This window comes from Phalacrocorax carbo, chromosome 6 (genome assembly GCF_963921805.1).
Source record: "Phalacrocorax carbo chromosome 6, bPhaCar2.1, whole genome shotgun sequence".
Lineage (NCBI taxonomy): Eukaryota > Metazoa > Chordata > Aves > Suliformes > Phalacrocoracidae > Phalacrocorax > Phalacrocorax carbo.
In genome coordinates, this window is record NC_087518.1 from 14,384,670 (window position 1) to 14,412,113 (window position 27,444).

The 27,444-nt window shown below is 51.8% G+C and overlaps 2 protein-coding genes across 9 annotated transcripts in view; both read right to left on the reverse strand.

Moving 5' to 3' along the window:
* Nucleotides 1-4,836, reverse strand: part of CELSR3 (cadherin EGF LAG seven-pass G-type receptor 3) — a 35,006-nt gene extending 30,170 nt beyond the window's left edge. For 3 of the 7 annotated variants that reach the window (XM_064453790.1, XM_064453789.1, XM_064453788.1), the window contains exon 1: nucleotides 1,577-4,834. In XM_064453790.1, the coding sequence (XP_064309860.1) occupies nucleotides 1,577-4,694 (3,118 nt within the window). In that variant the 5' untranslated portion in view covers nucleotides 4,695-4,834. Of the gene's footprint in view, nucleotides 1-1,576 lie in introns of all 7 variants that reach the window. The other 4 variants (XR_010373318.1, XM_064453791.1, XM_064453787.1 and 1 more) reach the window with 2 other exon arrangements.
* Nucleotides 4,837-9,753: 4,917 nt separating this feature from the next.
* Nucleotides 9,754-27,444, reverse strand: part of NCKIPSD (NCK interacting protein with SH3 domain) — a 54,242-nt gene continuing 36,551 nt past the window's right edge. For both annotated transcript variants that reach the window (XM_064453792.1, XM_064453793.1), the window contains 8 exons: nucleotides 25,588-25,758; nucleotides 24,313-24,399; nucleotides 22,504-22,642; nucleotides 17,056-17,136; nucleotides 15,659-15,787; nucleotides 13,688-13,780; nucleotides 12,027-12,199; nucleotides 9,754-11,456 (listed from right to left, as the gene is read on the reverse strand). In XM_064453792.1, coding sequence (XP_064309862.1) covers nucleotides 11,253-11,456; nucleotides 12,027-12,199; nucleotides 13,688-13,780; nucleotides 15,659-15,787; nucleotides 17,056-17,136; nucleotides 22,504-22,642; nucleotides 24,313-24,399; nucleotides 25,588-25,758 — 1,077 coding nt within the window. In that variant the 3' untranslated portion in view covers nucleotides 9,754-11,252. The remainder of the gene's footprint in view (nucleotides 11,457-12,026; nucleotides 12,200-13,687; nucleotides 13,781-15,658; nucleotides 15,788-17,055; nucleotides 17,137-22,503; nucleotides 22,643-24,312; nucleotides 24,400-25,587; nucleotides 25,759-27,444) is intronic.

Genomic DNA, 27,444 nt, shown 5'->3' on the forward strand with positions numbered 1-27,444 from the left:
GAAGGAAAAACCAAACCAGACCTCCACCTCTGTAGCTAATATCAAAGCCAACAAAAGGCCTGTTTTCCAGTGTCTTGCCTCCCTCCCTGGTACAGCTCTTCCCCTTCCATCTTCTCCCCTCCTTTGCGAGTGCACCTCTCCCAGTCTCCCTTCCCGCTGGAAGATGACGACACTCTAATTGCAAAGGCCCCCTCGCCGCGAGGCGGATTGACAACACAGGACTTTGGGACGTGATTGTCTCCTGCCTTTGTGCAGGGTTAAGTGTGCAAAGAGGCAGGGCTTGCATAAACACACTCGGGCAGAAGCTGGAAAGGTCAAAAACAGTCCCCCATCTCCAGCAATGGGCATGTGTGTGCCTGCATCCGCTCTCAGCCAGCCCTGCAGTTATAAAGAGGCCCGGTTCACCGATGGGCTGGTGCTGGCCATGCAGGATTGCCTTGAATAGGTCTCCTCTAAAAGCTCTCACTCCATCTTTTGAAAGAAATCCTCCCCTCACTGAATAAACCAGATAGAGAGAGGGAGAGGCAGCTGGTAGCCAAGGGTCAGGGAGCATCATGATTTAACATATGGCTCCCCAGGCACTCTTGGTAATTTGGCACTTGGCCCCTCCAAAAAGGGCTCTTGCCCTCCCTCCCCCAGAGCTGCTCCTTGGTTCAGCAATGGACGGATGCCTCCATTTCAGATCACGCATCCACAAGCAAAGAAAGGCTGATGGTGAAGGCAAAGCTCAGGCAGTGGGGAGCTCTAGGTCCAAACCCTGCTTGCTCATAGACAAGCCCCTAGGCCCATCTTTGCCCTACCCTTAGCTTGGCCGGAGGGGAGCCCAACACTCTCCAAAGCCAACCCAGCAGCTACCACTAGCATCTGCATTTGGATACTCCGGCAACACACACGATGAGAGAGTTTTAAGCACCGAGCTCTGAGGTTTGTCACAGCTGTCCCTTGCAACACTAAGTTGGCTGCAGAAAGGTGGTACCAGGTTTTAGAACCTGCACCAGAAAGCACAAGTGTTTGAAGGTGCTACAGACAGAATCCAGACTGAACCGTTTGCTACCAGCAGATGGGTATTTTTAAGAGGGCTCCCTCCATGCTGAGTTGAATCCCTCCCTCCCTCCTGAGCACAGCCGGGCAAGTGCTTGGTCCCAGCAGGGAGAAGAGGCACCCAGGCTTGGGAGCAAAGTGGCATGCCAGCCCCTGCGCTGTCAGCTTGGCCACCCTGGGAACCAGCTGCTTGTCCGGCCAGCACCCTATGCTGCACATCTCAGCCTCGCTGGTGACAGCACCTCCAAAGGTATCTTGCTAGCAGCTACAAGCGATCCTTACAGCTGAGTAACGATGCTTTGTTCTTGCAGACCACCTCTGGCCTCGGCCCCCTTACAGAGCACTTCCCTGCAGCATGCCCCCACTGCCACCTTCCCAGTCCCTCCAGTATTCCCGGATTGGAAGGGACTCCCAATCCAAATCTTGCTGCCAGTCCCCAACCTGCCCCCCCAACACAGAACGCGCTCCCCGAGGGGGACCACGCAGAGTCCCCCAAAGGTACTGCACTAAAGGTTTAACAATTTTCACAACCTACCTGTGACAGTCACCAGCATGGAGGCCACGAGTGGACGGTTGTTGTCAAGTTTACGGCTCAGCCTCAGCTCCCCGCTCGATTGATTTACAATCAACAAGTGCAGTTCATTTCCCCGCTCAAAGGTGTAGAAGAGGCGGTCAGACACATCTGGGTCATAAGCTGGGACCTTCCCTATGACCCCTGAGGGAAAAGTGTTGGACTTATTGGACACGTAGTTATTGAACAGGATCTGGAAGTTCTTGAGAACAGGGCTGTTGTCATTCTGGTCAATGAGTTTGATGTGGACCGTGGCTCTGCTGACCAGAGGGGCAGAGGTGGCCTGCACTACAATCACATACTCGGGTTTCGTCTCATAATCCAGGTCTATCAGGGCTGTAAGCTCCCCAGAAAAGATGTCCATCTGGAATATCTCGGGGATGTTGCCTTCCACAATTTGGTACATGATCTGGGCATTGGGTCCCTCATCTGGGTCGACAGCTGTGATTTGGGCCACGACAGAGCCTACGATGCTGTTCTCCTTTACCAAGACCTCAAACTCTTCAGCGGGAAAGACAGGGGCATTGTCATTCACATCCTGAATGGTAACCTGGATATGAACAGGAGTTCGCTGAGGAGGGATGCCCCTGTCCACAGCGTACGCAGTCAGCTCATAGACAGGAACGTTCTCACGGTCCAGCCTGCGGACAGTGCGAATGATCCCTGAGGTGGGCTCTATAGTGAAGTCTCCATCCCCATCCTCCCCGTTCTGGAAGGTGTACTGCACTCGCCCGTTGGTGTGGGCATCCCGGTCAGTGGCAGAGATCTGGAGCACACTGGTGAAGGGAGGTGCATCCTCAGAGATCGTGCCCTGGTAATGAGGGCTGACAAACTGTGGAGCATTGTCATTAACATCATTCACCATGATTTCAACATAGGTAGTGTCCGCTTTCTGGGGGATCCCATTGTCCTTGGCAGTGATAGCCAACGTGTAGGTGACCTGGTCCTCATAGTCCAGTTCTGCCTGGAGAGTGATGGCCCCAGAGTCTGGATCGATGCGAAACTGAGGGACGTTGTCTTCTAGGTAGTATGTGATCCGGGCGTTTTCCCCCACATCATCATCTGTGGCACTGATCACCACCACAGTGCTGCCCACAGGACGGTCCTCATTGATGCTCACAGAGTAGTGGGCACTCTGGAACACGGGCCGGTGTGTGTTGGCATCAGTGATGTTGATGTGAACGTGGCAGTTGTCACGCAGGGTGCGGTCGGAGGCTGTCACGGTGAGCACATAGCGCCTCTCCTGCTTGTAGTCCAGCGGCAGAGACAGAGTGATGAGCCCCACCCCACCTTGCGAGCTGATGGAAAAGCGGTTCCGTGTGTTGCCTCCTGTGATCTGGTAGGTGATGGCACTGTTCACATCCCGGTCAATTGCCGTGACACTGAGGACACTGGTCCCCACGGCTGCGTCCTCATTCAGGCGGATGAAATACTCTTTCTGGGTGAACTCAGGACGGTTGTCGTTGACATCCATGACAGTAATGGTGACACTGGCAGAAGCAGATAAAGACGGAGAGCCATGGTCCCGAGCCTCTACCCCAAAAAAATAGTGCTCGACTGACTCCCGGTCCAAGGGCCCGCTGACTGTGATCCACCCTGTGGCACTGTTCACCACGAAGGGTGTGTCAGCTGAGACCCCCATCAGTTTGTACTCCAGGCGTGAGTTCTCACCATAGTCTGCGTCTACGGCCTGGATGTGGATGACGGAGTGGCCGAGGGGAGCATTCTCCAGGACAGAGATTTGGAATGGGGTGCTGACAAAGATGGGGGCATGGTCATTGATGTCCACCACCTGGATGCTGGCCATGCCGGTGTTGTTAGAGAGAGGAGGGCGCCCTGCATCCTGAGCCCGGATCCTCAGGGCATACTCCCGCTCCACCTCAAAATCCAGCGGGGCCACCACCTGTATCTCCCCAGTGACACTGTCAATGGAGAACTGGCCCCGGCTGTTCCCACTGATGATATTGTAGTGAACCAGTGCGTTGTTGTCCTTGTCAAGGTCCGTGGCGGTGACACGCAGGATCTCAGTATGAGGCCGTATGTCCTCCCTCACCTGGACGATGTAGCGCTTCTCACTGAACTGAGGAGTGTTGTCGTTCTCGTCAAGGACCGTGATGTAGACCTTGACCGTGGCAGAGCGGGGACCTGGCTCCCTCCCCTGGTCGTTGGCCTCCACCACCAAGGAGTACCTCTCCATCTTCTCCCTGTCTACCGGCCCGCTGGTGGTGATAAGGCCAGAGCGGGGGTCGATCTCAAAGACAGCGTGGGCGGCCCGCTCATTGACGAAGCGGTAGCGGATGTTGGCGTTGGGCGGGGAGTCAACATCGGTGGCCCGCAGCTGTAGGATGGGGTACCCCTCCTCCACGTTCTCCCGGATGGTCTCCCGGTACTCGCCCTGCTCGAAGACAGGGTCATGGTCGTTGCGGTCGGCCACAGCGATGGCCACCATGGTGGTGGCAGAGAGCCGGGGTGCTCCGTGGTCGGTGGCCGTCACGCGGAAGTAGTGCAGCTCCATGCTCTCGCGGTCGAGGGCCTGCGTGGTAGTGATGAGCCCAGCCCGTGGGTCAATGCTGAAGAGCTCCCGCGAGCGGCTGTTCATCAGGGCATCCATGGAGTACACCAGGCGCCCCGCCTCGCCCCCGTCGGGGTCCTGGGCCGCCACCGCCACGACCGCTGTCCCCGCCGGCTGGTTCTCCGCCACCTCCGCCTGGTAGTTGTACTGGGGGAACAGCGGGTGGCGGTTGGGGGCTGCGCGCCGACCCCGCCGCTCGGGGGATGGAGACGGGAAGGGGAGCGGGTGCGGCGGCAGGGCGGCGCGGGGTGGGCAGCGCGACGGGGACCGGCGGCGCGGCACGGCGCGCAGCTCCGGGGGCGTCGCCGCCGCCCAGCACGGCACGGCGGCGGGGCAGCCCCCGCGGGCCGGCGGCCCCCAGCCCGCCGGCGGCGGCGCGGCGGCCCCCAGCCCGGGGGGGAACAAAGGGAGCAGCAGCAGCGGCAGCAGCAGCGGAGGCGGCCCCCGGTGGTGGCAGCAGCGGCGGCGGCAGCGACGGCTCGGGGCGGCCACCGGCTCCTCCGCCGCCATGGTGCCTCGGCGGCCGCCGCCCGGCCCCGGCGCACGGCGGCTGAGCTCGGCGCCGCCCCCCGCCTAGCGGCGGCGATGGCCGCCCCCCGCTCCGCGCCGCGCCGCCGCTGCTGCTGCAGCCGGGAGTGGCGGCGGCGGTGGCTCCTCCCGCAGCCCCAACATGGCTCCCGCCGCCCCGCCCCGCCCCCGCCGCTCGCCCCCGCCCGCCCCGCCGCCGCCATCTTGTGGGAGGGCGGGCACCCTGCGGCCGCCCCGCTCCTCTGCCCCGCTGTGGTGGTGCCGCCTCCCCGGGCTGCGGGGGCCGCCGGCCGGGCCCTGCGCGCAGCCCCGGTGAGAGGGGTGGCGGGCACCATGTGAGGGCCATACCCGTCCACGTGTGAGGAACTTGCCAATCCCCGTGTATTGGGATGTGTCCCCTTGAGAGGGACAGGCCTGTCCCCATGTGAGGGGTATGTCCCCTCGTGTGAGGGACGATCCCGTCCCCGCGTGAGAGTCGGGTCCCCTCTTACGAGGGACCGACGGGTCAGCCGTGCCAGGCACTGTGTGGGGGTTGCCCTGGTGCCAGGCGTGCCCACCCTCACGTGAGATGTGCTGGCCGTTGTGCAGAGTGCATTGTGCCGGCCCTTACGGAAGGCACACCAAGCCATTGCACAAGGCACAGGTGCTGCCAGGCAGGGCGTGCCAGCCCCCATCCAAGGGGCAGCGGGCAAGATGCCTGCTGGCACAAACCCACCTCCTCCAGGCAGCTCATGACCCCCCTCCGTGGCCGCCCTTCCAGGGACACAGAGCCTAGCGGTGCCAGCTCTGGTGATGGCTGCTGGTGGTATAGCCCAGCCTCCCCTTGCCCCGGCGCGCCGTGGCGCAGGTTGGTGCTTGTCCGCTGGGATGTGATGAGGGGCTGCATTCTACCCAGCCCCTAGTCCTGCCTGGTGCTGCAGGGACACGGGTCCATGCCTCAGGCAGAGGTCCCACAGCCTCTGGACACCAGGTCCTCAGCACACACCTCTGCTTATGCCCGCCGACACCCGTACGGTGGCACCACTGGCGTGCCAGGTGGCAAGCAGAATCTTTGTGCCACCGCTAGCAACCCCAGGGCCAGGCTGCTTCTCCAAGGCACCAACAAGAGACTGTGGGGTTAGCCACCCTGCTGCTAGCAGAAAGTGAGAGGCAGGAGAGCACCAGCGTTTTGGCAAGAGGCACTGCTAATGCTTTGCAGCCCTAACGACTCCCTCTGCCTGCTTGTATCCATCTGCAAGCGGCACCAAGTATGACAACTTCAGCAATGGTTATTTTACTGCGTGCATGAGATAGGGCTTCCCATTGTCCCGCAGCACAGGGCGGTTGCTCCCCAGGCAGTGCCCAGGCACCTGCAGCAGCATCACAGCCTCTGCCACTCGTCTGTGCCACCTATGGGCACCCAAGTGCATGACAGGGATTTAGCTGACCTGCTCCTGTGCAGACCTGATGCAGACCTCAGCTGCCCCCACGCACCAGCTGAGGCATCAACACTGGGGAGAAAGTTGCAGGTTTTTCTTCCAGCACCCATGAAAACCCCCCAATTTTCCAAGGAAAATTTAGTTTGGAGACCTTGCATTGGGATGGTTCATTAGTGTATCAGCCTTGCAACTTAGCTGTTGGTTTGATCTCAATCAACTAATATCACAGCCTAATCCACTGAAGCTTGTAATAGGCTTAGGAATAACAGGGGTTTACGTTCTCATTAGTGTTCAGTGCACCACGGCAGGGTAAACATCCTTGCCTGCGTCCTGTTGAAGAAGAGGGGAGTTGGAGGCATGGCACCTGGGCCGTGTGCTAGGGAAGGATGAGCTGTGTTGGGGAGGGGAATAGAGTAAATTTGGGAGATGAGGGAATTTAGGATGAGGTAGGGAAAGGCAGGGACTACACAGGACACACAGTGCCTCCGTGCACATCCCCCACCTCCAAGGGGGCTGTAAGAGCCCCACATGCTGCTGTGCTGGAGGGGCTGCAGTTCAGGGTGGGTGGGCTGGAGAGCAGGGCAACCCCTGTGCCAATGCTGCCAGCACCCTTTGCGCAGCCCCTGCATAGCTCCCCAAAACATGCACGAGTTAACAGTGGGATGGATTCACACCAGAGATGGGGCTCCTCCACTCACTCAGCCCTTGCTCCCAGCACCGCAGGAGCCACATGCACTCTCCAACACTCCTGGGGAGCCAAACATGCTCCCACCCCGTGGGAAACCTAAAGAGGCTGTGCAAGGTCCTGTGGTCCCTTGGCAGAAATTTGAGTGGCTGCTTTGGACAGCATAGGCCATCTGCGCAGCAAGGAGGAGGTCAGAGGAGATGCACTGACCCCTTGGCACAGCAGGTCTGAGGACCTCAAGGGGGTCCATCCAGCACTGCCGTGGTGGTGACCTCTGCACCAGCTGTGGATGGAGCCATGGCATCCCACATGCTGCTGCTACAGCACTGAATCCTAGCATCACCGGCGCTTTGCCTCTGCCCAGTGCCCTGTATTCCTGTGCTCCCCCACCAACCACGACCACCACCATCTCACTCGGCTTCAGTTCCACTGGTGGTGACAGACGATCTCCTATCAATCGTCGTTAGTGTAAATGAAGGGGTAGGGAGAACTGCTGCCTACTGATTTAGGGTTTAACTGCAAGCAAGCTCCCACTCCCATGGAAACTAAGCAAACACGAAGTCCAAGCACAGTGTGTGCAAATGCAGACAACAGTTCCCCAAACCACCTTGCACCATCCTCATGGCCAGCGCTTCCCTTCCACCACCATCACCTGTGCAGGAGCTGAGGCCTGGTCACCACCTGCACAGCGGCAGGGTGCGCAGAGCAGGCAGGGCTCATCCTTGCCTCAGTACCCAGGCTGAGCACACATCTCAGCACCACCATGGGAAATACCAAGCAGGTCCTAAAGTGCAGCTCAGCACATGCTGGAGACAAGTTCCCATGTGCTTACACAATGCTGAGGGCTGACACAAGCCCTGGTGGGTGTGGATTTCTAAGCCTCTGGAGAAACTGGTGTGTTAATTTACAAATTCTGTAGGATTCCTGATCAATAATTTGCTATGATTAACTCCTCAGCCACCACAAAATGTCTCTGGCTCGGCCGGTCCAGCACCAGCACCGATGGGGCTGTGGCCATGCCAGCTGTGCCTGCAGGGATTTATGTTCTCCCTGTCCAGGCCCTTGTGCACCCACCTGAGCCCTCCTGGCACCATTAGCCTAACACCAACTAGCCAAGTGACCCCAGCCCCACGCACAGCTCACCCAAGAAACCATCTAATAACAGGCAGAGCAGCACCTGCATGTGAAAGGAATGCGCTGGCTTTGCACGAGCCCCGGCCGCTGGCTGGATTATATATCGCACCTCCTCAAACTGGGGATTTGCCATCAAGAAGCCCAATCACGAGAGGTGATGCTTTTAAAAAATTACAGAGACTTTCAAGTTTATTTGTTCTAATTATGCATCTGACAGCTCAGAGGAGGAAGAGAAAATCATCAGGGTACTACTGCCACAAAATAGTTGTAATTGAATCATTCCAGACAATAAAGCAGAGGCACAGGTCACAGGCAGCACATCCCTCCCCCTGCACCAGCCCCCCCAACACCCCAACTGCTGCACCGCAATAAAAACACACCAATACAGGGAGATACCACTCTAATAGAGGCCCATTACAGCTAACGGCAATGCAAGCGCGTTATCTGTGCCTGTCACCCGTGTGCAGAGCGGGAACCGCTGAGCGGGCTTGGGGATAATGAGGTTACATGCTGTGATTTGATTCCCTGCGATGTGCGAAGGCTGTTCCTGGGCAGCAAGTGCAGCTCTCCCCTGTGATCCCCCACAGCAGGCCGCCCCCCAGCTCTTCCCGCCGTGCCAGCATGGGGGTGATGCTCACTGTGTAGCTGGTACATGGGGTGAGCAACCCCAGAGACACCAATGGCTTCAGGGTGCTGAAGGGAACCACCAGCTCAGCCTGTTCAGTCTCAGTCCAGGCAGAGCTCTGCCATCCCCCTGTGGCAGGCAGGATACTGTCACAAAAGGCTTTGCCTGGGTTGCGCTCCTGTCTAGCAGAGCCTAGCACAGCTAAGCCTGGGCTGTGCCACTGAGAACAAATGCCAGAGGAAGATCCCACTGCTGCAGTAGAGCACAAGCTGAAAACAAGCCCAAGCAGCACACAGAGGCAAACTGAGATTGGCTCCAGGGATATGTAACCATATGCTGCCCAGAGCAAGGGGCACAGGAGAGCCACTGCAAGGTGGGCACCTGCGAGCACTGGCAGCCCTCATGTATCATGATTTCCCCAAGGTATGCAGCTTGACACACCACAGGGCCATGAGGAGGGGCCCTGGGAGTCAGTGGCCAAAGCAGCAAGAGCATTTCTGCAGACAGCTGTGTTTAATGCAGCCCCCAGGTTGGGCGGGGGGGGGGGTGCAGGGGAGGGGAGCAGAGCCTGCACTTGGCATTTACACCCCTGGTCTGGGCCAGGGCTGTAGCCCACCACCTGGCTGGCTGACCCTCAGCACACAGCCAGGAGCAGAGACTGACTTGCCTGCTGCCAACTCGATTTACCGAGTACCCGCTGCCCTCCCACCACATGCACCCTCCACCATCCAAGGCAACCCCCAAAGCAGCAGGCATGGCGCTGAGGTTTGGGAACAGACATCCGCAGCCAAAGTGTGATTCATTAGCACTCGATACAGACCGTTAAACCCTTGCCATGGGGCTTGCTGCCTCGGCAGCTCTGCTGGGAGCCAGCTGAGGCTGCGCATCTCTTGCAGGAAGCAAACTGCTCTGCCAAACCCTTAATCTGCAGCAGGGATGCTGGGCAGGCCCATGGGGCGATGGCTGTGCCCCTTGCAGGGGCTGCTGGCCTCCACCACTCCTCCTCTGCCAGCAGTGTGGTAGGAAAACACAATGCAATAAGCTGAGTGTGCAAAAACTGCTGCATTGATCCCATTTGGGGGTGAGCTTTGCCTCCATGGGCTGCAGGCACCTGAGCTGCACCCACCCCTTTGGTCCCCCCACAACAGGACAGGGCAGGCAGGGCTATGTTCACAGAAGTCCAGTTTAAGACATTTTTATTCTTCTGCATGTTACACTTAGTGTTTAAGAAAATACAGGATCCCTTTTGACATTCATACATTTTTACAGGGGAAATATAGGTTTCTCTGAGGGTGGTTATCAAGCTTTGGGTGTTCCCAGGCTGACTTCAGGGGGTCCTTGTCCCCCTTGGCTGCCAGGCCAACCCCCTCTGTTCCTAAGCATCACTGCCCCAGTACCCAGAGTCCAGGCCTGCAGAGCGGAGTTTGTGTCATCGCCTCAAGCTACAAAAAACACCCCCAAAACCCCCCCAAACAAAAAAAAAACAACACAAAACCAGTGCTCAGTATTTCCAGTTCCACTTTCCAATAGCTCCTACACTGGATACTGCAAAGGAAGAGCTGAGGACAGGGAGTGACCAGACTGCGCACAAGAATATTTGAGACCCACATTAGTGTGTGTGACTATCTGTAACAGGGAAACAGGTTAATCCCATTTGCTAGAAACCTAGAGGAAAAATAAATAAGGGTTCCCCACACTCGTGCATAGTCACAAAAGCTACTGGACACCAGACTCACACTGCCTCCGAGCACTGCCACGTGGAGAGGGTGGGCAGCGAGACAGAGCTACTATGAAGCTCAAGGTAAGAAATCCACACGCTTCACAAACAGGGCGTGTCTGCCCACACACAGCCCCTCAGGTTCAGGCCCCCCAGGGCAACACTGCAAGAGAGATGGCAAGCAGCAGCTTTCGCTTGGCAGGACCCGTCTTTGCGCTGTGTCCAGGGCCAAAGGCTTCCTAAGGGTAGCATCACCCACATGGTCATTACTTCTAGGCTGCCACAGTGCAAGAAATTCAGATTTAAACATCACTATAGAAAGCAGACTGAAAAAAAGGTCTTATCACAACAGCTGCTTATGACCCCAGGTGAGCTGCTACCGAGAGGCAAAGCTGAGGGCCAGGAGGGAGTGAAAGGCTCACTAGACAAGGCGTTAAGACAGCGAGCGAGCTACCTCCCCTTAGCAGGGCTGGATCACATTGGCACTAGCAGCAGAAAACAAAACAGATGTTACGAAAGCTTCTTCCAAGCACCAGCAGATTCTACTTGGTCACTGCGGGGAGAGATATGCACATGGAAAAGAAGTGATACTCTAAGGCAAAGGCCTTTCGCTTTGGGACCTCGGGACACCAGCACAGCTAAACACCCCCGACACCCGCTAAGTCCCTTGCAAGCTCTCTGCCCTTCCCACTGCCTAAATACCTCCCACCTGAGTCTTGCAGGCAAACCACACACCAGCACCCACCCCACTCTGACCTTTCCCGAGCACCAGGCCCTGGGGGCACCCCCTGCCCTTCCTGCTGCTGGCATCTCTGAAGGGCCAGTGAATGCTGTCCCAACCTTAGGCCTCGCATAGAGGGATATAAGGTATGAGCTGTACTGGAAGGGAATAGGAAGAAAGTGTCAACAAGAGACATCGTAGATCCAAGCGGTTCAAACTCCAGTCCAAGCCAAAGGGTGGTTAGCTAGTACTGGGAGAAATTTCTGGGAACTCCTTATAAATCTCCAGGATGATCAGTTTGTCCATCTGGCACTGCTGGCCCTCCTCCTCCTCCCCCAGGATGCGCTGCAAGATGCCCTGCAGGTCGGAGAGGCGGTGCTGGTGCTGCAGATAGGGTGTGGAGCGGATGATGGCGTGCATCAGAGATAGATACTCCATCCTCAGCTGCCAAGTGGGAGAGGAGACAAAACACAGAGCACAATGAAAGATTTAAAGTGAGATAAACAAGCATGCCAGCCTCCATTACAGCAGGAGCCCAGGAACAGCTGCTGCTGCACCACCAGCCAGAGAGCAACTCCAGAGGCACCTGCTTTTCCTTAAGGCTCATTAGTAGCTATGAAAACTGTACTTTTCCCTCAGCAACCCAGGGCTGCTTTTCACCTGCTCTCAAACATGCACACATCCCCTGCCTCTTGCAAAACCAAATCAGAGATTCCTCCTACTTCTACTACTCACAGAGGGTCCCTGTTCCCAAAGGTCCCTCAACAAAAGAGTGCAGACCACCAGAAGGCTGGCAGATTTTTTTTCAAAATACACCTTTCTACTGCTGTGTGCCAGGCAGGATAAATCCCTCCCCTTCTTCCTCAGCCCCCAGTGTTGACTTGAGCACTCAGAAATGTCACGCTCACCCCAGGACTCTACTCTTGCCTGCACCAGCAAGCCCAACAGAGGGCATGGGGAACCACTGTTGCTTTGGGACTGTGCTCCCCAGTGCCTATGGGTTACTGTGAGCACCTTATCTCCTGGGGAGAGATCAGCAATCTGCCGCACCAGGATGTCTATCAGGACCATCATGTCTGTGTGGTAGAAGATGCTGGCTGTATCCTTGCTGGCAAAGATGTCCTGCAGAAACTTCAGCACTGAGTGCGGCGGTTGAGGCTGATGCTTGAAGATACAAACTGGATCATCTGGGGGAGGCAAAGAGACTGTGCTAAGCCACATGCTCCCTGTTGCTCACCTCCTCCATCTTCAGTGCACATCCCTTCATTAGACCCTACAGGCTTTGGAGAGGAGGCTGCCCATGGCCTTGGCCAGCTGTTCCCTGCTTGTGGCTAGCTTTATGTGTTGGCAGACCTTAGTGCCTTGCACAAAGCTGCGTAATCAGGATGGCAGCTCTGTGGGGTACCAAGCAGAGACCAAACTCATTAGCATTAGCATTAATCATTGTTTATGTTTCACCTTCTACCCCAGGTGAGATCTCATTAGCATCCCCTTTTCACTCAACAGCTACCACTCATTTTCTGCCTCTTTTAGTAAGTCTGGTCCAATGACCCCTCTGAAAAGCCCACTACAGCCTGTACCAGAAATGCACTTTCACCACAGAGACCAGCCAGAGCCATCCCAGAAGCAAGAAAAGAAACACCTTCAAGTTTAAACGAGCCATCACATCCTGTTCTCTTCCAAAATATGTCCCTGCAGTCTCCAAGAGGGGCCCTGGGACACTGCAGCACCCCCAACCAGCAGTTGACAGGAAGGCAGGCAAAAGAGAAGCATCTTCATTAGATGTTTCTTCCCCCAGCCCCTTGCAGTAAGGTGATCCCTGCTGGGAATCTGGCAGAGAAAGGGCTAAACAAAGGCTTTGGGAGGAGGCCAGACAGAAGAGCACTGAGATGCCGGCTGCCCTCAAGCTGATATAGTGTGGAGACAGTGATTTGCAACCCCAAAGAGAACTAAAGCTAGAGTAAGATGAGCTATTTACCAGCAAATCAACAAAGTGAATCTCAGGCAGCAAAGCCCCTGTGCTCCAGAAGGTATTAGAAAGCACAATAGTGGCGTGCAGCACAGGCAGAAATACCTGGCACAGCTCTTCCTGCTGAGATCTCCGGCTTTCTAGCAATCTGCTTTGCAAAAGCTCTACACACACAGTGTATTTCACTCTATGCCTGGCGCAGACACAAAGCTAACCCCCTGCCGGCAATTCTGAAGTGGGAAATTCCACTTTAAGCAGCATTTCAGAAGGCAAAACCTCCCTCCGGATCTTTCCCCTGGGGCAGATGATCACCAGTATGGGGTGAGGTTTGTGTGCCAGTGCTGTTGGAGCCCTGCCTGTCCAAGGACAGAGCGGCCCAAGACCACCTTTCCTCCCAGACAAGAGCTTGCCTACATTGCAGTCGGCCACACCATGAGATGGGGCTGACCTGACCCAGAAGTACGAGGGGACCAGCTTGCACGGAAATTCCAACCCAGAAGCCCCTTGTCTCTTCCTATTCTTTGTGCAGCTCCATCCTCAGCAATGCAGCCTGTCACCCTCACAAACGCACCAGGAAGAGGCACATCCTGCCTGAGCAGACAGCTCCTCAGCTACCTGTATCCCTGACATATCCCACCCCTTAATTCCCAGAGTCACCATTAGCTGCACCCCCTGCCAGGCATGTAGTAGTGGTGCAAACACTCACCTCCCCTGTTCAGCAGCAGCAGCAGCTTTTCTGTGAAAGTCTTGACATTTGAGTGCTTGCTTATTGTAGTCATGATCACACTGTGTTCTGGAACTAAGGAAGAAACCTGTTCAGAATATCCCTTTGTTTCCCAAAGACCACGGTAATGAAAAAAAAAAAAAGAGGGCTCCTATTTTGCAGCAGTGCTCTGGGGGGTTTGGGGGAACTATAGTCTATCTGGGCTATGAAAAGTTGCAGCCCTATAGAGTGGGAAGGCAGAAAGAGGGAAGGTGAAAAATCTGGAAACAACGCATGAAACACTTGAGACATCATGCTTTCTACGTGCATCTGATTCATATGTGGCACCCGGTCCAGCCAGTCAAATGCTGTGAAACACCTTACAAAAGCTTTATGGTGTGAAATATTACCTCTGCTCACAACCCTCTGAAGCCAATGGCTCCACTCTCTAGTATCTTCTTACTTCGTACCAGCAGTGTCCTCCTGGCATTTATTACCTTCTCATAAGTAGGGACAGCCAGGTCCCAGGGGTATGCCAGAAGGGGAAAAAGTTGTTCCTAGCACTCAGCACAGGGCTGTGCAAAGGCAGGTGCTGAAGACTTCTAGGAAGTGTCCCCTTCCTGCTTTGGGGTGATTTCTTGTAATTAAAATATGTTCATCCTAGCAGACTTTATGCACGTGAGTGTGTGCGCTCAGAAGCATCCGGTCAGCACAGTGCGGCTATTTCTATGGCATAGGATTGGCAACCCTATAATATTTCACAGGCTGGGAAGTGCTTTACGATCCTTCACATTGAAATGCATCAATAATATGCTTTTAGGAGTTTTTGAACTAACACTGCATCACTGAACTGTGCAATAGATGAATTTTGCAGAGGAATAAAAATTAAATCCACTAATAAGCAACCTGAACATCATTTAACATGTTCTTAGCACCAGAGAACAAGTCACTGCTCTTGGCTGCACCCCAGGTGGGCAATAATCCCCCAGAAACACACTGCCTGTCATGCATTATTGCCTAATTACTACAGCCGGGAAGTATTTGGGTAACTGTGAGAAGGGGTAATGAATGAAAGCAGCAGAGACCACACTTAATCAGTCTCTGTGCAATCAACTTTCAAATGAAATTAGAAACTTTCACATAAATTTTAATGAAGCGCTACTCAAAGTAACAGGTAAATTACTGGACACCTCCTCACTGCTTTATCCTCCCCTCTCTCCATGAGGTCAAGGATAAAGCCATGAAGCAGAACAGGAGGAAGTATTAACTAAAGACAATTGGAGCAACATGAGATTTTGGGTTAAGGAGTGGCCTCTTAGCAGGACCTGGAACTACTCTCCAATCTTCCAGCAACAGGCTTCAAAACTCACAGGCAGTGAGAGGGCAAATGTCCTTCTCTAGGGACCAGATGCATTATCTCTTCTCATGGAGCTCAGCAGGGGAGAACAGAGAACAAGGGCACTCAGGAGAGAGCACAGCTCAGGCTAACATTGAAGAGCCTGGCCCCAACACACAGGCGTTGAATGAGCTTCAAGTGGTGCAGCTGGGTAAGCAGAAGGTTTGTCAAGGCCTACAGAAGGCAGAGGACTTTTCTTATGGACTGGTACCAGGAAATGCCCACTAAAGCATTTTCTCTCCCAAATAATTTGTGACTATGAGTTAACCCCACTCATGTTCTGCAAGTGCAGCCCAGCAACTGCTTTGATCCAGGCAGTGTGGAAGTAGAAAGAAATTTGCTGGGCTTGACAGAGCTGCTGTGCCCCAGAGGGTCAGTTGGTTGGACATGGGCTCTCAGACTTTTTCCTCTAGGCTTTTGCACAGTAATTAAACACAGTGTATTGCCAGAGGCCAGGGGAGCTGGAGAGGTTATCACAGCACCATGAAGTTCCAGGGAGATTCTGCCTCCCCATTCTTCACATACTCACTGCTCCAGACCACTGAAATCCTGCCAAGGCAGAGCAGCACCAAACCAACCTGGAATGTGGAGATTGAAGGCCAGAAGAACATTGACAAATAAGTCAGGCAACTGGTCAGTTGTGTCAGAGGGCAGTCCATCCTCAATCACATCCAGCAGGAACTGCACAAACTGAGAGTTGAGATGTTCTGCGCAAGGAGAAAGGGGGGCATTTACAGCACAGTGAAAATAAGCCGAGCAACAAGGGACCACACAAGCCACTTCTCCATGCTTTTATGCTTAAAAACCATTAGTGGAGTGCCAGTGTCAGCCTCCAGGGAATTAACAATCCTGCAAGCGGGCTAGACAGACCACTGAAGTGTCTGTGCGAGAGACAAGTGGCTCAGAACTATCCACAGTGTAGGGGAACACTGAAGGTTGGTGTCCCCCTGGCAATTTTTTTTGGAGTAAATAAAACACCAAACCCTGCTCTAGCTGTTGTTCCAGTGTCACTGCTGCCAATGAAGGCTTCAGGTGGGAAGATATTTGTATTCTTGACCGCTGGTTTAATCCATTTATTTAAAAAAGTAACCATCCAGATCATTAGTAATAACCAATTTTTCAATTTGGCTATTAGGAAAGCTCAGGAGCTCATGCAAATAAGTCCACCTGCAGGAAATAATTGCCAGGGTTACACAAGGAGAGAAAAGGAGGTGTGGAGGCTCATTCCACAGCCTCTACTCCACTGGTTTAAATCTTGTGTGTATTTGCCAGGGCGTTAAGGTGAAGCTGCTGAGAAGATGCTTATAATAATCTCTACTGCATTTCTAGGAAAAGTGAGCCCAGAGTTTCCCAAATACAGGAACACAACATGGCCAGGGAAGAAGCAGGCAGGCAATGCTTTCTGGCTGAAGGTTGGAATGAGAGGACAAAGGATAACACAGGCAGGTCTGGCACATTTGCACTTCCCTATTGACTGCAATACCTTCTCCACCTTCCCCAAGAGCTTAAAAACACAGGGCTGCACCATCCCTTTAGAAGTGAGACCAGGAAAAGGCCACATTATGCAGCTGACAGCTTTAGTGGTTGTTCATGCAGTTATCTGGGCTCTCAGCCTTATCAGCAGACAGAACGTCTGAGGCAAGTAAGAGGTGCATGCTTCCACACAGGGCAGAGGTAAAACAAAGTGCTGCTTAGTCACAGTGATGGCCAAATCCACCTCTTCTGCAGCATGGCATCAGTCCTCCACTGCTCTAACTCAGATACATGCTGCTGTCTGGAAACCTGGCATCTCAACTCAGTGTTTCAGCAGCCAGGCTCTGTTGATAAAGAGCAGACTTTACTCTTGCCCTGCTCCTGCTGGGCTTTCCCCTGTCCCCACCTTGGCCACCAGGAAAGGCCCTTTCCTGTGCCTGCCAGGGAAGTCACACCATCATGTCTGCTGTCCTACCAAGCCATAAGCATAAGCTGCTCTTACCATAGTGATGATACGGCAGGGGCTCCCCCATGGAGAATATCATTGCCAGCACCAGTGCAGAGTAGCACATCTTTTGATGATCTGCAAGATAGAAGTCCTGCCATTAGTTCTTCTGAGGATGCAAAACACTATTGCCCAGCTGCAGCTAGGAAGTCACACATTTAATACAGACATTTACCACTGATTAGACTGCTTCTCGTTCCTGTATTTACTGAGCTATAAAGGGTGTTTTTCCCCCTGTTTAAGCATACCACACCGCTTCTGCACCATGCATTTCCAAAGCAATTTAAAAATAATGACAAGAATTCTCAATTTTTTTCCCTTCCACTTAAGAGAATCTGGGCAAACTTGATCTGAATAATTAAAAGCCTCCCCTGCACAGTCCCAGGACACATCCCATAGTTATGTAATTACTGAACCCAGAAAAAGCATCCATCTGGCCACCTTGAAATACTGCCTGTTCCAACCAACACCACCCCCGGACAGTTTTGCTGGTTGTTACTGTCTCTGCACTGCTCTATTTTCACTACCTCAGCTCTGCCTGGAAGTATAAGAGGTCTCTGAGGAGACCAGATCACTGCTCATGACTCAGGCTGTGCATCTGCCCACCTCCCAGGCCACACGTCTCCAGCATTAATACACCCCACAGCCTGCTAGTCCAACAAAATTTTTGCTGGCAGCAGCTATACATGAATACTCCATAGAACCACAGCCAGTGCCTTTCTTGAATTCTAATTAATGGATACACCCCAGTAGATATTTGCAGAAGGAAAAAAGTAATGGAATAGGATCTACAACATAATAAAATGTAGCCTCAGCCCAGTTCAGCAAGTCTGAAGACAACAGGAAAAGGAGTATTATTTTTATAAAGTAGATTACCACACATACTGGCTAAATAAAGTTCAGGTACATCTGCTGGAAAGAGCCTGGGGCACTTGTTACAAGAAAACTGAGGTTACATTTATAGAAAACTGACCAACACTCATTAGAGGAGAAAGTCCCTTTCAACATATGTGGCTACTCCCAACAGCACTGCTTCCCTGGACAATACATGCTGGTTCTAGTTCCCCCTCCAATCCTTTAAGGTGTTTCACTTCTCTATGCACAAATTGATCCATCTCTAAGCACCTGCACCCTGCAGTTTGTTTTCACTGCACAGGCTGATGCCTCTGCTGTCACCACATACTCCTGGACTTGGCCAAAGAACTTGCAACACTTGGCAGCTCTCAGATTTACTGTTAGCATAGGAGGGAAAATGCTAGAGAATCATTGCAGCCTCATGGCCCTGGAAAGTCAGCTCTTTGAGCAAAGCCTCTATATATAAAGAACATGCAGACTTTGTCAGAACTCCAAAAAATTCCTGAGTTTTCAAACAGCAAAAAACTTAGAGTAAAAATAGATCATTTGGGGCTTAACCAGAGATACCAGAGTTTGTAGAAGAACACTTAGACCATGTGGCAGCAAAGGAAAGCTGGAAACTGCTGTTTACTCTTGGTAAACAAAGAGTGAGGATATACAGTGACTTAAATATAATTTACACTTATATAAGAAGCTCTCAGCTATAAGATGTCAGTGATGCCAAAGCTCACTGTAACAGAAAAAGGATCTGACAAACTGTTCACCACACAGTTTCTTCATTCTTTCCTCCACAGCTTCAGGAGTTGGGTGTCAGAGGCAGGGTACTGCAGTAGGTAGACAAAGGGACCTACTGTTCCGATGTTCCCAGTAAGGCGTTTGTGAACAAGACTTTTCTCTCATCACATCAGGAACAATGAAATAATGGTCTGAGAACCAGAAGCCAGTGAGAAACATATGGTTGTAGCAAATATAGAGGAAGAGATTAGAGATGGGAGGGAGGAAGGTAGTTATACACATCCTTGGTGCATCTGCCATAAACTAATGTCCATTCATCTTGGTTGACAGAAGACTCCACCACTAGGAGGCAAATCTGACAAGATTTGCCTAAGGATGCCATATCAAAGGATGCTGAAACCAGTCAAAAAGCTGAACTTGGGGAAAATCCAGATTAACTCAGTGCACTCGCTCAGCACAGACTCTAGAAGTTTTTGGAGTGTGCCGGCTGCAGCCAGACCCATCCAAGACTCACCATACTGAAGAACAGAGTAATTGCCAGTCAAAGCACAGCATTTTTTCCTTCCAGAGCAGCACCAGCGGCTGCAAGAAAGTAAATAGCATTAATACAATTCTCCTGAAGCAGAGAGACTCTGTTGACAACAGGCTGATAAGCATCGCTCAAGTGGCCGTGAAGGGCAGGAGAGAGGTGGCTGTTTGGTCACCAGCCTGCATTTCCAAAGCCTGCTGAGGTACTGGTAAGACAGTTGCTATTATGTATGAAAGGTATTTCACAGAGGCCTTCAAAGACCTTGCTACCAACCTCTAAACACAGCAATGCAAAATCTGGGCACTGGGAGCAGACACAACTGTCTACAACTCAAGTAAAAAGGGCCTCACAGCTGACTTGCATGTACACTGAGCTGCAACAAGGGAGAAAGTCATGATTATGGAGTGGATTATCCCTGTCTGTTTTCTTTGGAATTGTTCTGGCTAATTCTGCCTCACTGTGGCTTATTATAAGCTCTTCTAACACTGATAGATGTGCAAGCCAGCCACAGCAGAGGGAAGTGGCTGACCAGAAGCAATAAGACCCAAGCATCTGGCAGAGGAACTGGCCAGCAGCCAACATGCCTACATCAGCCCCAGGGTAAAGTGCCTTCTCATCAAAGGCACCCAGGATCCACACACAGAGCTTCCGCTTTGGCTGCTCTTCAATATCAAGCCAGGAGGGATCCTACAGAGTTGCTGCAGCCAGTTCAACACTCCCCAGTTGCTTAGTGCTGGCACCAATTGCTCTGGCCCCTGCCATCCACAGAAGGGATTAGCTATTCCATGGTATGTCACGGATCAGCTGCTATTCCCCAGTTTCTAGTACTAAAATAAGCTCAAGTCATTCTAGGATTCAAGGTCGTGTTTTCACTCAAGGTACCACTTGCCAGCAGGACATGGAGCAGTAAGCACCAGAATGGCAGGAAGGAACTACTAATGCCCTAAAACACCTCTGAAGGACAGACATGTTTGGGTCAAGGATGGTTACTTCTCTGCAGCCCCGCTGCAAAGGCCGGAGGGACTGGATGCTGCTCAGACGACATTTGCGCAAGCCCCTGCCATAAGCTTAGCACAAGGCAGGTGGCCTGCGATCAGGACATGGATTTGGAAGGCTCCTGTAACAAAAAGCAATCCATCAGCAACAGAAGAGCAGCTCTTCACCCTTCAACTGCACTGTCTATGTATTACAGCAAGGAGGGGAAAAAAGCCCTTCACCTGGAGACGAAAGGAAGGGAGGGGACATTGCAGAGCTGCAAGTTGGCCATTCAGAGGAGGTAGCAGAGCCAGTTTTCACCCACTTCCACTGCAATGCTTTTCAGGACCCCAAAGCAGAGCTGGCACTTGCTGGCAGATAGGTCTGCTTCAACCAGTAGAGCTACATAGAGATCAGCAAAGGTGTGCTGAAGTCACCTAAGCCAGAGCTCGATGCCCCACCACAAGCAAGAGGCCAAATTAGCTGTGCTATCTGGGACAATGCAGCCCCTGGGAAAATGCCCTGGACAGTAACACTGCAACAGGCAGGGAGTGACAAGGCGCTCCACGAGAGCTCAGGACCAGCTCACCCTGCCTGCACAAAGACAGCTCAGGGAACAGAGCAGGAGACTGAAGCCCGTTTGAGTGGGGTGCAGAAAACACTCACCAGAATACAATCTTTGTGAATTAGTGATGGATGTATGATAAAGTTTATTTTTGGCAGCACAAAATCAGGAGTAATGTTGTCACAGAAGCACAGTCATAGTTCCATAACCAAGTATTATTTGCTTCTTGGGCAGTAAAACCTCAGCCTAGAGAAGAGGCTTCTCATGCATAGCCAGATGAAACACCAACAGCATAAGTTAATTGCATGGAATTGATAAGCAGTGGTAGCACAAAAAGAAAGCATAGCCAACACGGGCGTAACGATCTCATTCCCTCTCCGCACCACCAGTGCTTTGCCCTGTCCTGAGCTCAAGCATTATTTTTCAGGTACTCCTGAAATTTTGAAATGCCCACACTTCAAAGCATCTAAGCAAAGACAAGCACAAAGGCTTTTGTAACAGAGAGAGGTTTGATTTCACCTCTCTCACCCCTTTCCAGACACCACATTAGCCCCATTAGTCCTGTCCACCACACAGGTTGGCATAGTCTGTGGTGGGATGCTGGGGACAGGGACAACTATTATGTACATCCAAGGTTGTTGTCTTGGACATTTACTTGGCTCACATGAAATGGATGTGATGGCCCCTGTTCTGCACAGACTTCTCAATCCCTACTCAATCTCATCACCAAATTAAGCTTCTCCACAGCTCCATGACACTCACAGCAAACCAACAGGCTACAGACTGCAATCAGGGAAGCAAGGCTCTAAATACTGGGATTTGATCCACATGGTCACCCAACAGCTATTTTAATTGTTGGCTAGGGATTAGCACAAAACAATGGATTTTGAATATCACTTTAAGAGAAAGTGTAGCATATGCCACTACCAGTGCTGGCGGCCTACAGGCTGACTTCAAAATGGGAAGCAAAGCTGTGACTGCCCAGGGCAAGGCAGGCATAGGCAGCTGGAAGGTAATGTCAGGGGAGCGTTAATACATATTCACCTTTGTTCTTGGGTTCTTCCTCCTAGCAGCCAGGAGGAGATGCTGAATTAAAGGACACTGGGCTAAGCATGAGCTCCAGGGGACAGCTTTTGAGCATAAGGAGCTCAATGGGCAGGAAGTATATTCCTGTTAATAGCAGGGACAGGTCATCCTAACAAAAGAGGACAGGGGCGTGAGGTAGAAGAAATGTGAGAGCAAAGCCTGGATATGGAAAGCAAAGAGCTGGGGAAAGCAGGGCTGTGGCACTATCCTGCAGAGGACGAGCACTGCAACTTTGTTAACAGCACTGTACCTTGGTACAGTGGTGGAGAGAAGGTCCTTTCCTTTAACCAGCACACATCTCATTTACGAGCAAACACTGCAAAGATCTGGTGTAAAGTACCAAGAAAAACTGCCTATAAGAGGTTGCAGAGATCTTGAGATCTGCAGGTATCTTCTGTCACATCATGAAACAATCTGGAACAGTTCAAAATGTGCTTTAAGACATCTACAAGCAGCAATGCAGATCACTAATGGCATGTTCAAGAGCTAGAGGGCCTTGCATTGTTGGACCGAAACATCCCCTCCCATGCATTCTTCACTTACAGCTGTAATAACCTGAATAATTTTAAAAAGAGCACCCTTCTCCCCAGAGCACTGGGCACATAGAACAGTCAGGCAATAAGGGGCCACCAGTGCTGCTGTAAATCATCTAACGGAGAAACACACCCCTGGGGACCTGGGTCCAGCAGCTCTGGCTCACCTTGTGTGTGAGTCTGCATGTCCCGGGCCAGCTCCATTGGCAGCACAGAGTTTACAAGTGTTGAAATGACTGCAGCATCCAAGTTGCACATGGCTCCAAAGCACTTCAACAGCAGCAGCCGTAATGGCACCCTGTGTTCCTACAAAAACAATTTAATAGATGATGTCCCAGATGAGGGCTTGATCTAAGGCAGAGACATAACTGGCTAGAAGTTCCTGCTGTTGGGAAGCTATAGACCCTCCCAGGATGACAGTGAGCCCAGAAGCTCTAATAGCTTTTAACAACAGCGTAAGAGTCCTTTTACAATAACTTCACAACTGCTAACTACAGTCTGTTAGCACATACAGTCAGATGGCAGGCAGCAGCCAGAGCTCAGGTCTGAAATGCCCTGCTTAATATGACACAAATCAACGACATATACCCATCCCCAGCAAATAAGGATTTAATTTGCTGGGTAGCCAGGATTCTTTGAGCACACTGAGGTTTTGCAAACACTGCTCTGAAGGATGTTTCCTGACAACACAATATTTGCAAACCCTCTTCAGCATGTGATGGTTAACGAACAGGATGGGATCAGCTCCTCCACTGTGAAGCTGTTGGGTTTGTGCTGGGAGCAGAGGGTATAACCAGAAAGTTTTGGGACATGCAGGGATTCCAGCAAAGATGCTCAACCTGCAGCTCCCACGCAGGAGCTCTGGTGCTGGGGTAACCTTCATACTTTAGCCTCAGCCAACAACCCCAGAGTTCAAAGAACAGGAATGAACCAAGCCCTGACACGGGGCATGACCAGCCAGGACAGGAGACCCAACTGCTGTTCCCCTGGATAGGCTTCCTTAAAATGCTGGTCAGAGAAGAGCAGGCAGTGAAAGCCAGCAGGCTACATTAAGCCTGCCTTCCCACTGCTCTCAAATATGCTACAGTACCCTGATGCTGAGCTCTGGGTTCAGACACACAAGTGCCAGATGAAAACTAAATGCCACAAGGCTTGATGTGCTGTAACTGGGGACTTAGGGACAAGATGGGAACAAGTTTCCAACCCCTGCAGAGCCCTATTAACAGGAAGTTCCAAGGAAGGAGAGGGGAAAAGCACCACTGCATAGGCATTGAAGGCAAAACTTCCATTTCACAGAATCACAGAATAGTAGGGGTTGGAAGGGACCTCTGGAGATCATCTCGTCCAACCCCCCTGCTTGAGCAGGTACACCTAGAGCAGGAGCACACGACTGCATCCAGGCAGAATATATCCAGAGAGACACCACAACCACTCTGGGCAGCCTGTTCCACTGCTCTGTCACCCCCACAGTAAAGTAGTTTTTCCTCATATTCATGTGGAACTTCCTGTGTTCCCATTTCTTCCTCTGAATACTGATTTTCTTCCTCAGTCCCAGGGCTTCTACTCACAACCTACTTTCCTAAGCAAAGCTATTTACTAATGCACAGGAGAGCATCAATTAAAAGAGGAGCAGTCACAGCCTGTCAGCTTTCCCAAGGCATCCTCAGAAATCCTTCCTCTAGACATTAGCGATGCCAATTCTGTCCCTCAATGGAGCTAATAAAAGCCGCAAGCTTTACCCTTCACAGCACTAGCTACCGCTTCGAAGACTATAGCATCCTCTGCTCTTCCATACAGCTTGCATGCATAGCACTGACATTAGACAGCATGCAAAAGGGATGTGCTTCAATGCCATCTAGTTCACAGAACTGCCCTATCCAGTGGGAACGTCTTACATATATTCATCATAGCAATCCTGCTCTTTTATGCCTTCATGGAAACCTCAAAGAGAGATTTGATGTATTCCGCCACCTTACCATCTGATAATACGCCACAAGGGACAGGACGGATTCAAACTCATTCTTCTTGCACATTTTCTTGCAAACTTCAGGGTCTGCATCTGTCTGGAAGCAGGAATGAACAGGTCAGCCCAGTGGCACATCAATGCAGGAAGATGCCTGCTGCAGGGACCTCAAGGAAGGCCAGCTACTTTCAGAACTCAGTAGCCCCAGCCCAAACATCTCAAAGAAACTGAAGGCAGAGCACAAAGACAGCTCAAGAACTGCTACCCTTCAGATTCTGCATCAAAGTGAATTCTGGAGAAACATCTCTGCCATACAGCATATCTTGGCTGAAAACATCTAAACAACCCATGACTTGAGCAGCAGCTAGATGAATGCACCATGCAGATGCACACAGCCTCTCCAGCGCCGTTCCCACCCTGAGAAATATTGTACATCTCCTCCTACACCTTAACTACAAGGGAATGGTTGCACAAAATCCCCCCTGCCTTGCCCTGCAGGCCCACAGTGAGGTGGCAGGCCATATGTTGAGTGACAAAGACACTGGCATTTATAAGGCAAAAAAATATCTGTTCCGCTCTTGTAAGAGCTGGAGAGGAATATGAAGCAGGTGCCAGAGCAAACCCCACACCAGCACTCATAACACAGACCATGTCACTGTGCTGAGTGGCAGCTTCCATACCATCACGCTCCCTGTACACGTATAGGATTTATGTGCTAGTGACAGCACTGGGACAGTATTTCCCACTGCTGCTCACTATGTGGATGTACCCCTCCTATATGCACAGATGTGGTGAGATACTTTATACTTGCTCACATAAATAGCTTTGAAGCTCACTTTTAAGAAAACCATACTTTTCTCTGCATTTAATGGCCCTCACCCCACAGGTACTTCCCAGCCACAGAGTATGTTTTAAATGGAAGACATTTTATACAGGCCTAGGAGTGCAACAACATGGCAAACTTCTAGGTTTGCTGCAGGATGACAGTTTTTAGTTTTGGAGGTCAGGGTTTATATTCTCCTGTGATAGGTAAATACTACAGCTACCATGAAGAACATTTCTAGAATTCTTTTCAGAACAGCTTTGTAGGGTGGAGTGGAAGGCAGTTCAAGAGCATTGCAGACCCCACACAGGAAGGCAGGGCTTCACACCAATGGTAAGGGATGCACAAGAAACATATGTCCTCCAAAACAGCAGAACTGATGGCAACACGGGTGAAGGTGGTCAGAAAAAAAAGGAACTTCACTGGTACTGTTTTTTCTGCCTATAAAGAGAGAAGTTTACTCACCAGGATGCGAAGCAGCTCCTCCAGGTAGCAGCAGATGACATTTTCATCCTCGTAGAGTGCCCAGCTGCGCTGCTGAGCATCATCCTTGTGCCTGGCCAGATCTGCGAAGATCACCTCCAGCCGCTGCTCATCGTGGCAGATCTGTCCTGAGGGCAGCCCCGCACTCAGATTCTGCACAACAGCAAACCACTGGTTAGTGGATCCTGACAGCTAGCTGTTGTTTGGGTGCCTGTTTCCTTTGTATGTACTGGCAGTTGATCTCATTCAGTCAAGAGCTGGCAGCAAAAAGACAGCAAGTTTAAGACATATGTATTATTTCAGCTTTCATACTTTTGGGGCCTCTACCCACCTCCTTTCCTTGCACAGCTAATGCAATGAATGAATCAAAAGAGGTGCCAGAACTGGTGCATGGTCAGAAAGTCTTTAAACCCAAGCTGCCACCATCCTGCTGGAGCATCAGCTGTTTTCTGAGGATGTCAAAGAATCCAAGAAACCTCACTCAAACAAAGCTACACCCCTTTTTTGTTACTGCTTTTAGTAACCTAAGAATGATCCAGGCAAACCAACATTCCTGAAGCCATGGGAATTTGTACCCGAGTCTCTCCTAGATCACATAACTGTAACTGCTTAGTGTATATGCACACCACAAACTTCCCCACTTCCCTTCGCAGCAAACCAGAGGGTGTTTGCACAACACCACTGGCTATCTGCCTGCCCTGGGGAGGGCAAACGTTACGGTGAGGCGAATGACCATTTCCTGCAAGTGAGGAACTGAAGGCAAGAAGTCGACTCAGATGACCACAGCCCTCTACGCACGGCAACACACTTAAAGGAGAATCCAAAGTGCTTGGCCAGAGTACTATGCTCAGTGCCAGCTAAAGCCTCATTCACCCTTCCCACAGGGCAGCCAAACATGCACATCTTTCACTGAAGCAGTCCAGTGTGCCAAGAGCATGGGGCAGCCCAACCTCAGTGAGCCCAAAGGTACTCTATTACCTCCCCACAGAACAAGTAAAACACTGGCTTCCTTCTGGGTGGGGGCATCAGGCAGGCATTCAGAAGCCCTTCAGAGGGCACACTGTAGAGACTGAAAATCATCCTGAGAATGATGAAAACCAAATGAGCCCAGCATGGTCCAGGACCACGGACAGGCAGCAGCTGAGCCCAGCTCCAGGCTCACCCCCAGTAACATAAGATGTGACCCCATCCCAAAACCACCACACCACACAACTGCCTCAGAGAAGAAGTTCCCTTCACTGTCCCCTTCTTCCAGTCTGAAATGGACAGTTCTTCCTTTAATCCTTGACTTGGGAGTAAACGCTTGCATGGTACTCTACATACCAATTGCTCAATACTAGGTCTGCCATCTTCTGCAGCAAGGATGGGAAACAATTCAACTTTGGCTGCTTTGGTTCTGCTTTCTTCCAAACAGAGTGCAAACACTGTTCACAGCAGCTCTGAAGCTAGTAGGTATGATGCAGACTAACTTAGCAAGTCTTATTGCACATACTCCTTTCTCAAATTGCCATCATCTGCATCCCACCACTTCCACCTCATACATAACCCTTGTTAAGAAGGCTTCACTCTTCAGTTGTCTTTCCTACACTTTTCCTCGCCTTCAAGAGAGGAGAGTAGTCAGGCAGCAGTTAACCTGCTCCAATAGCTACTGTGGTCTGTGATTTAGGATAACCCTCTAGGACCTAAGTATATCACATGAACTACCTTGTTTCCTGAGATCAAGGCAGGAGGACAGACCAGCACATGGAACCACACTTATTACAGGTGACGAGCCCAGGCACCATTAAGAGCGCTAAGGACCAATTCGCAGAAGAACTTAAGTTTTATACACAAGGGTTT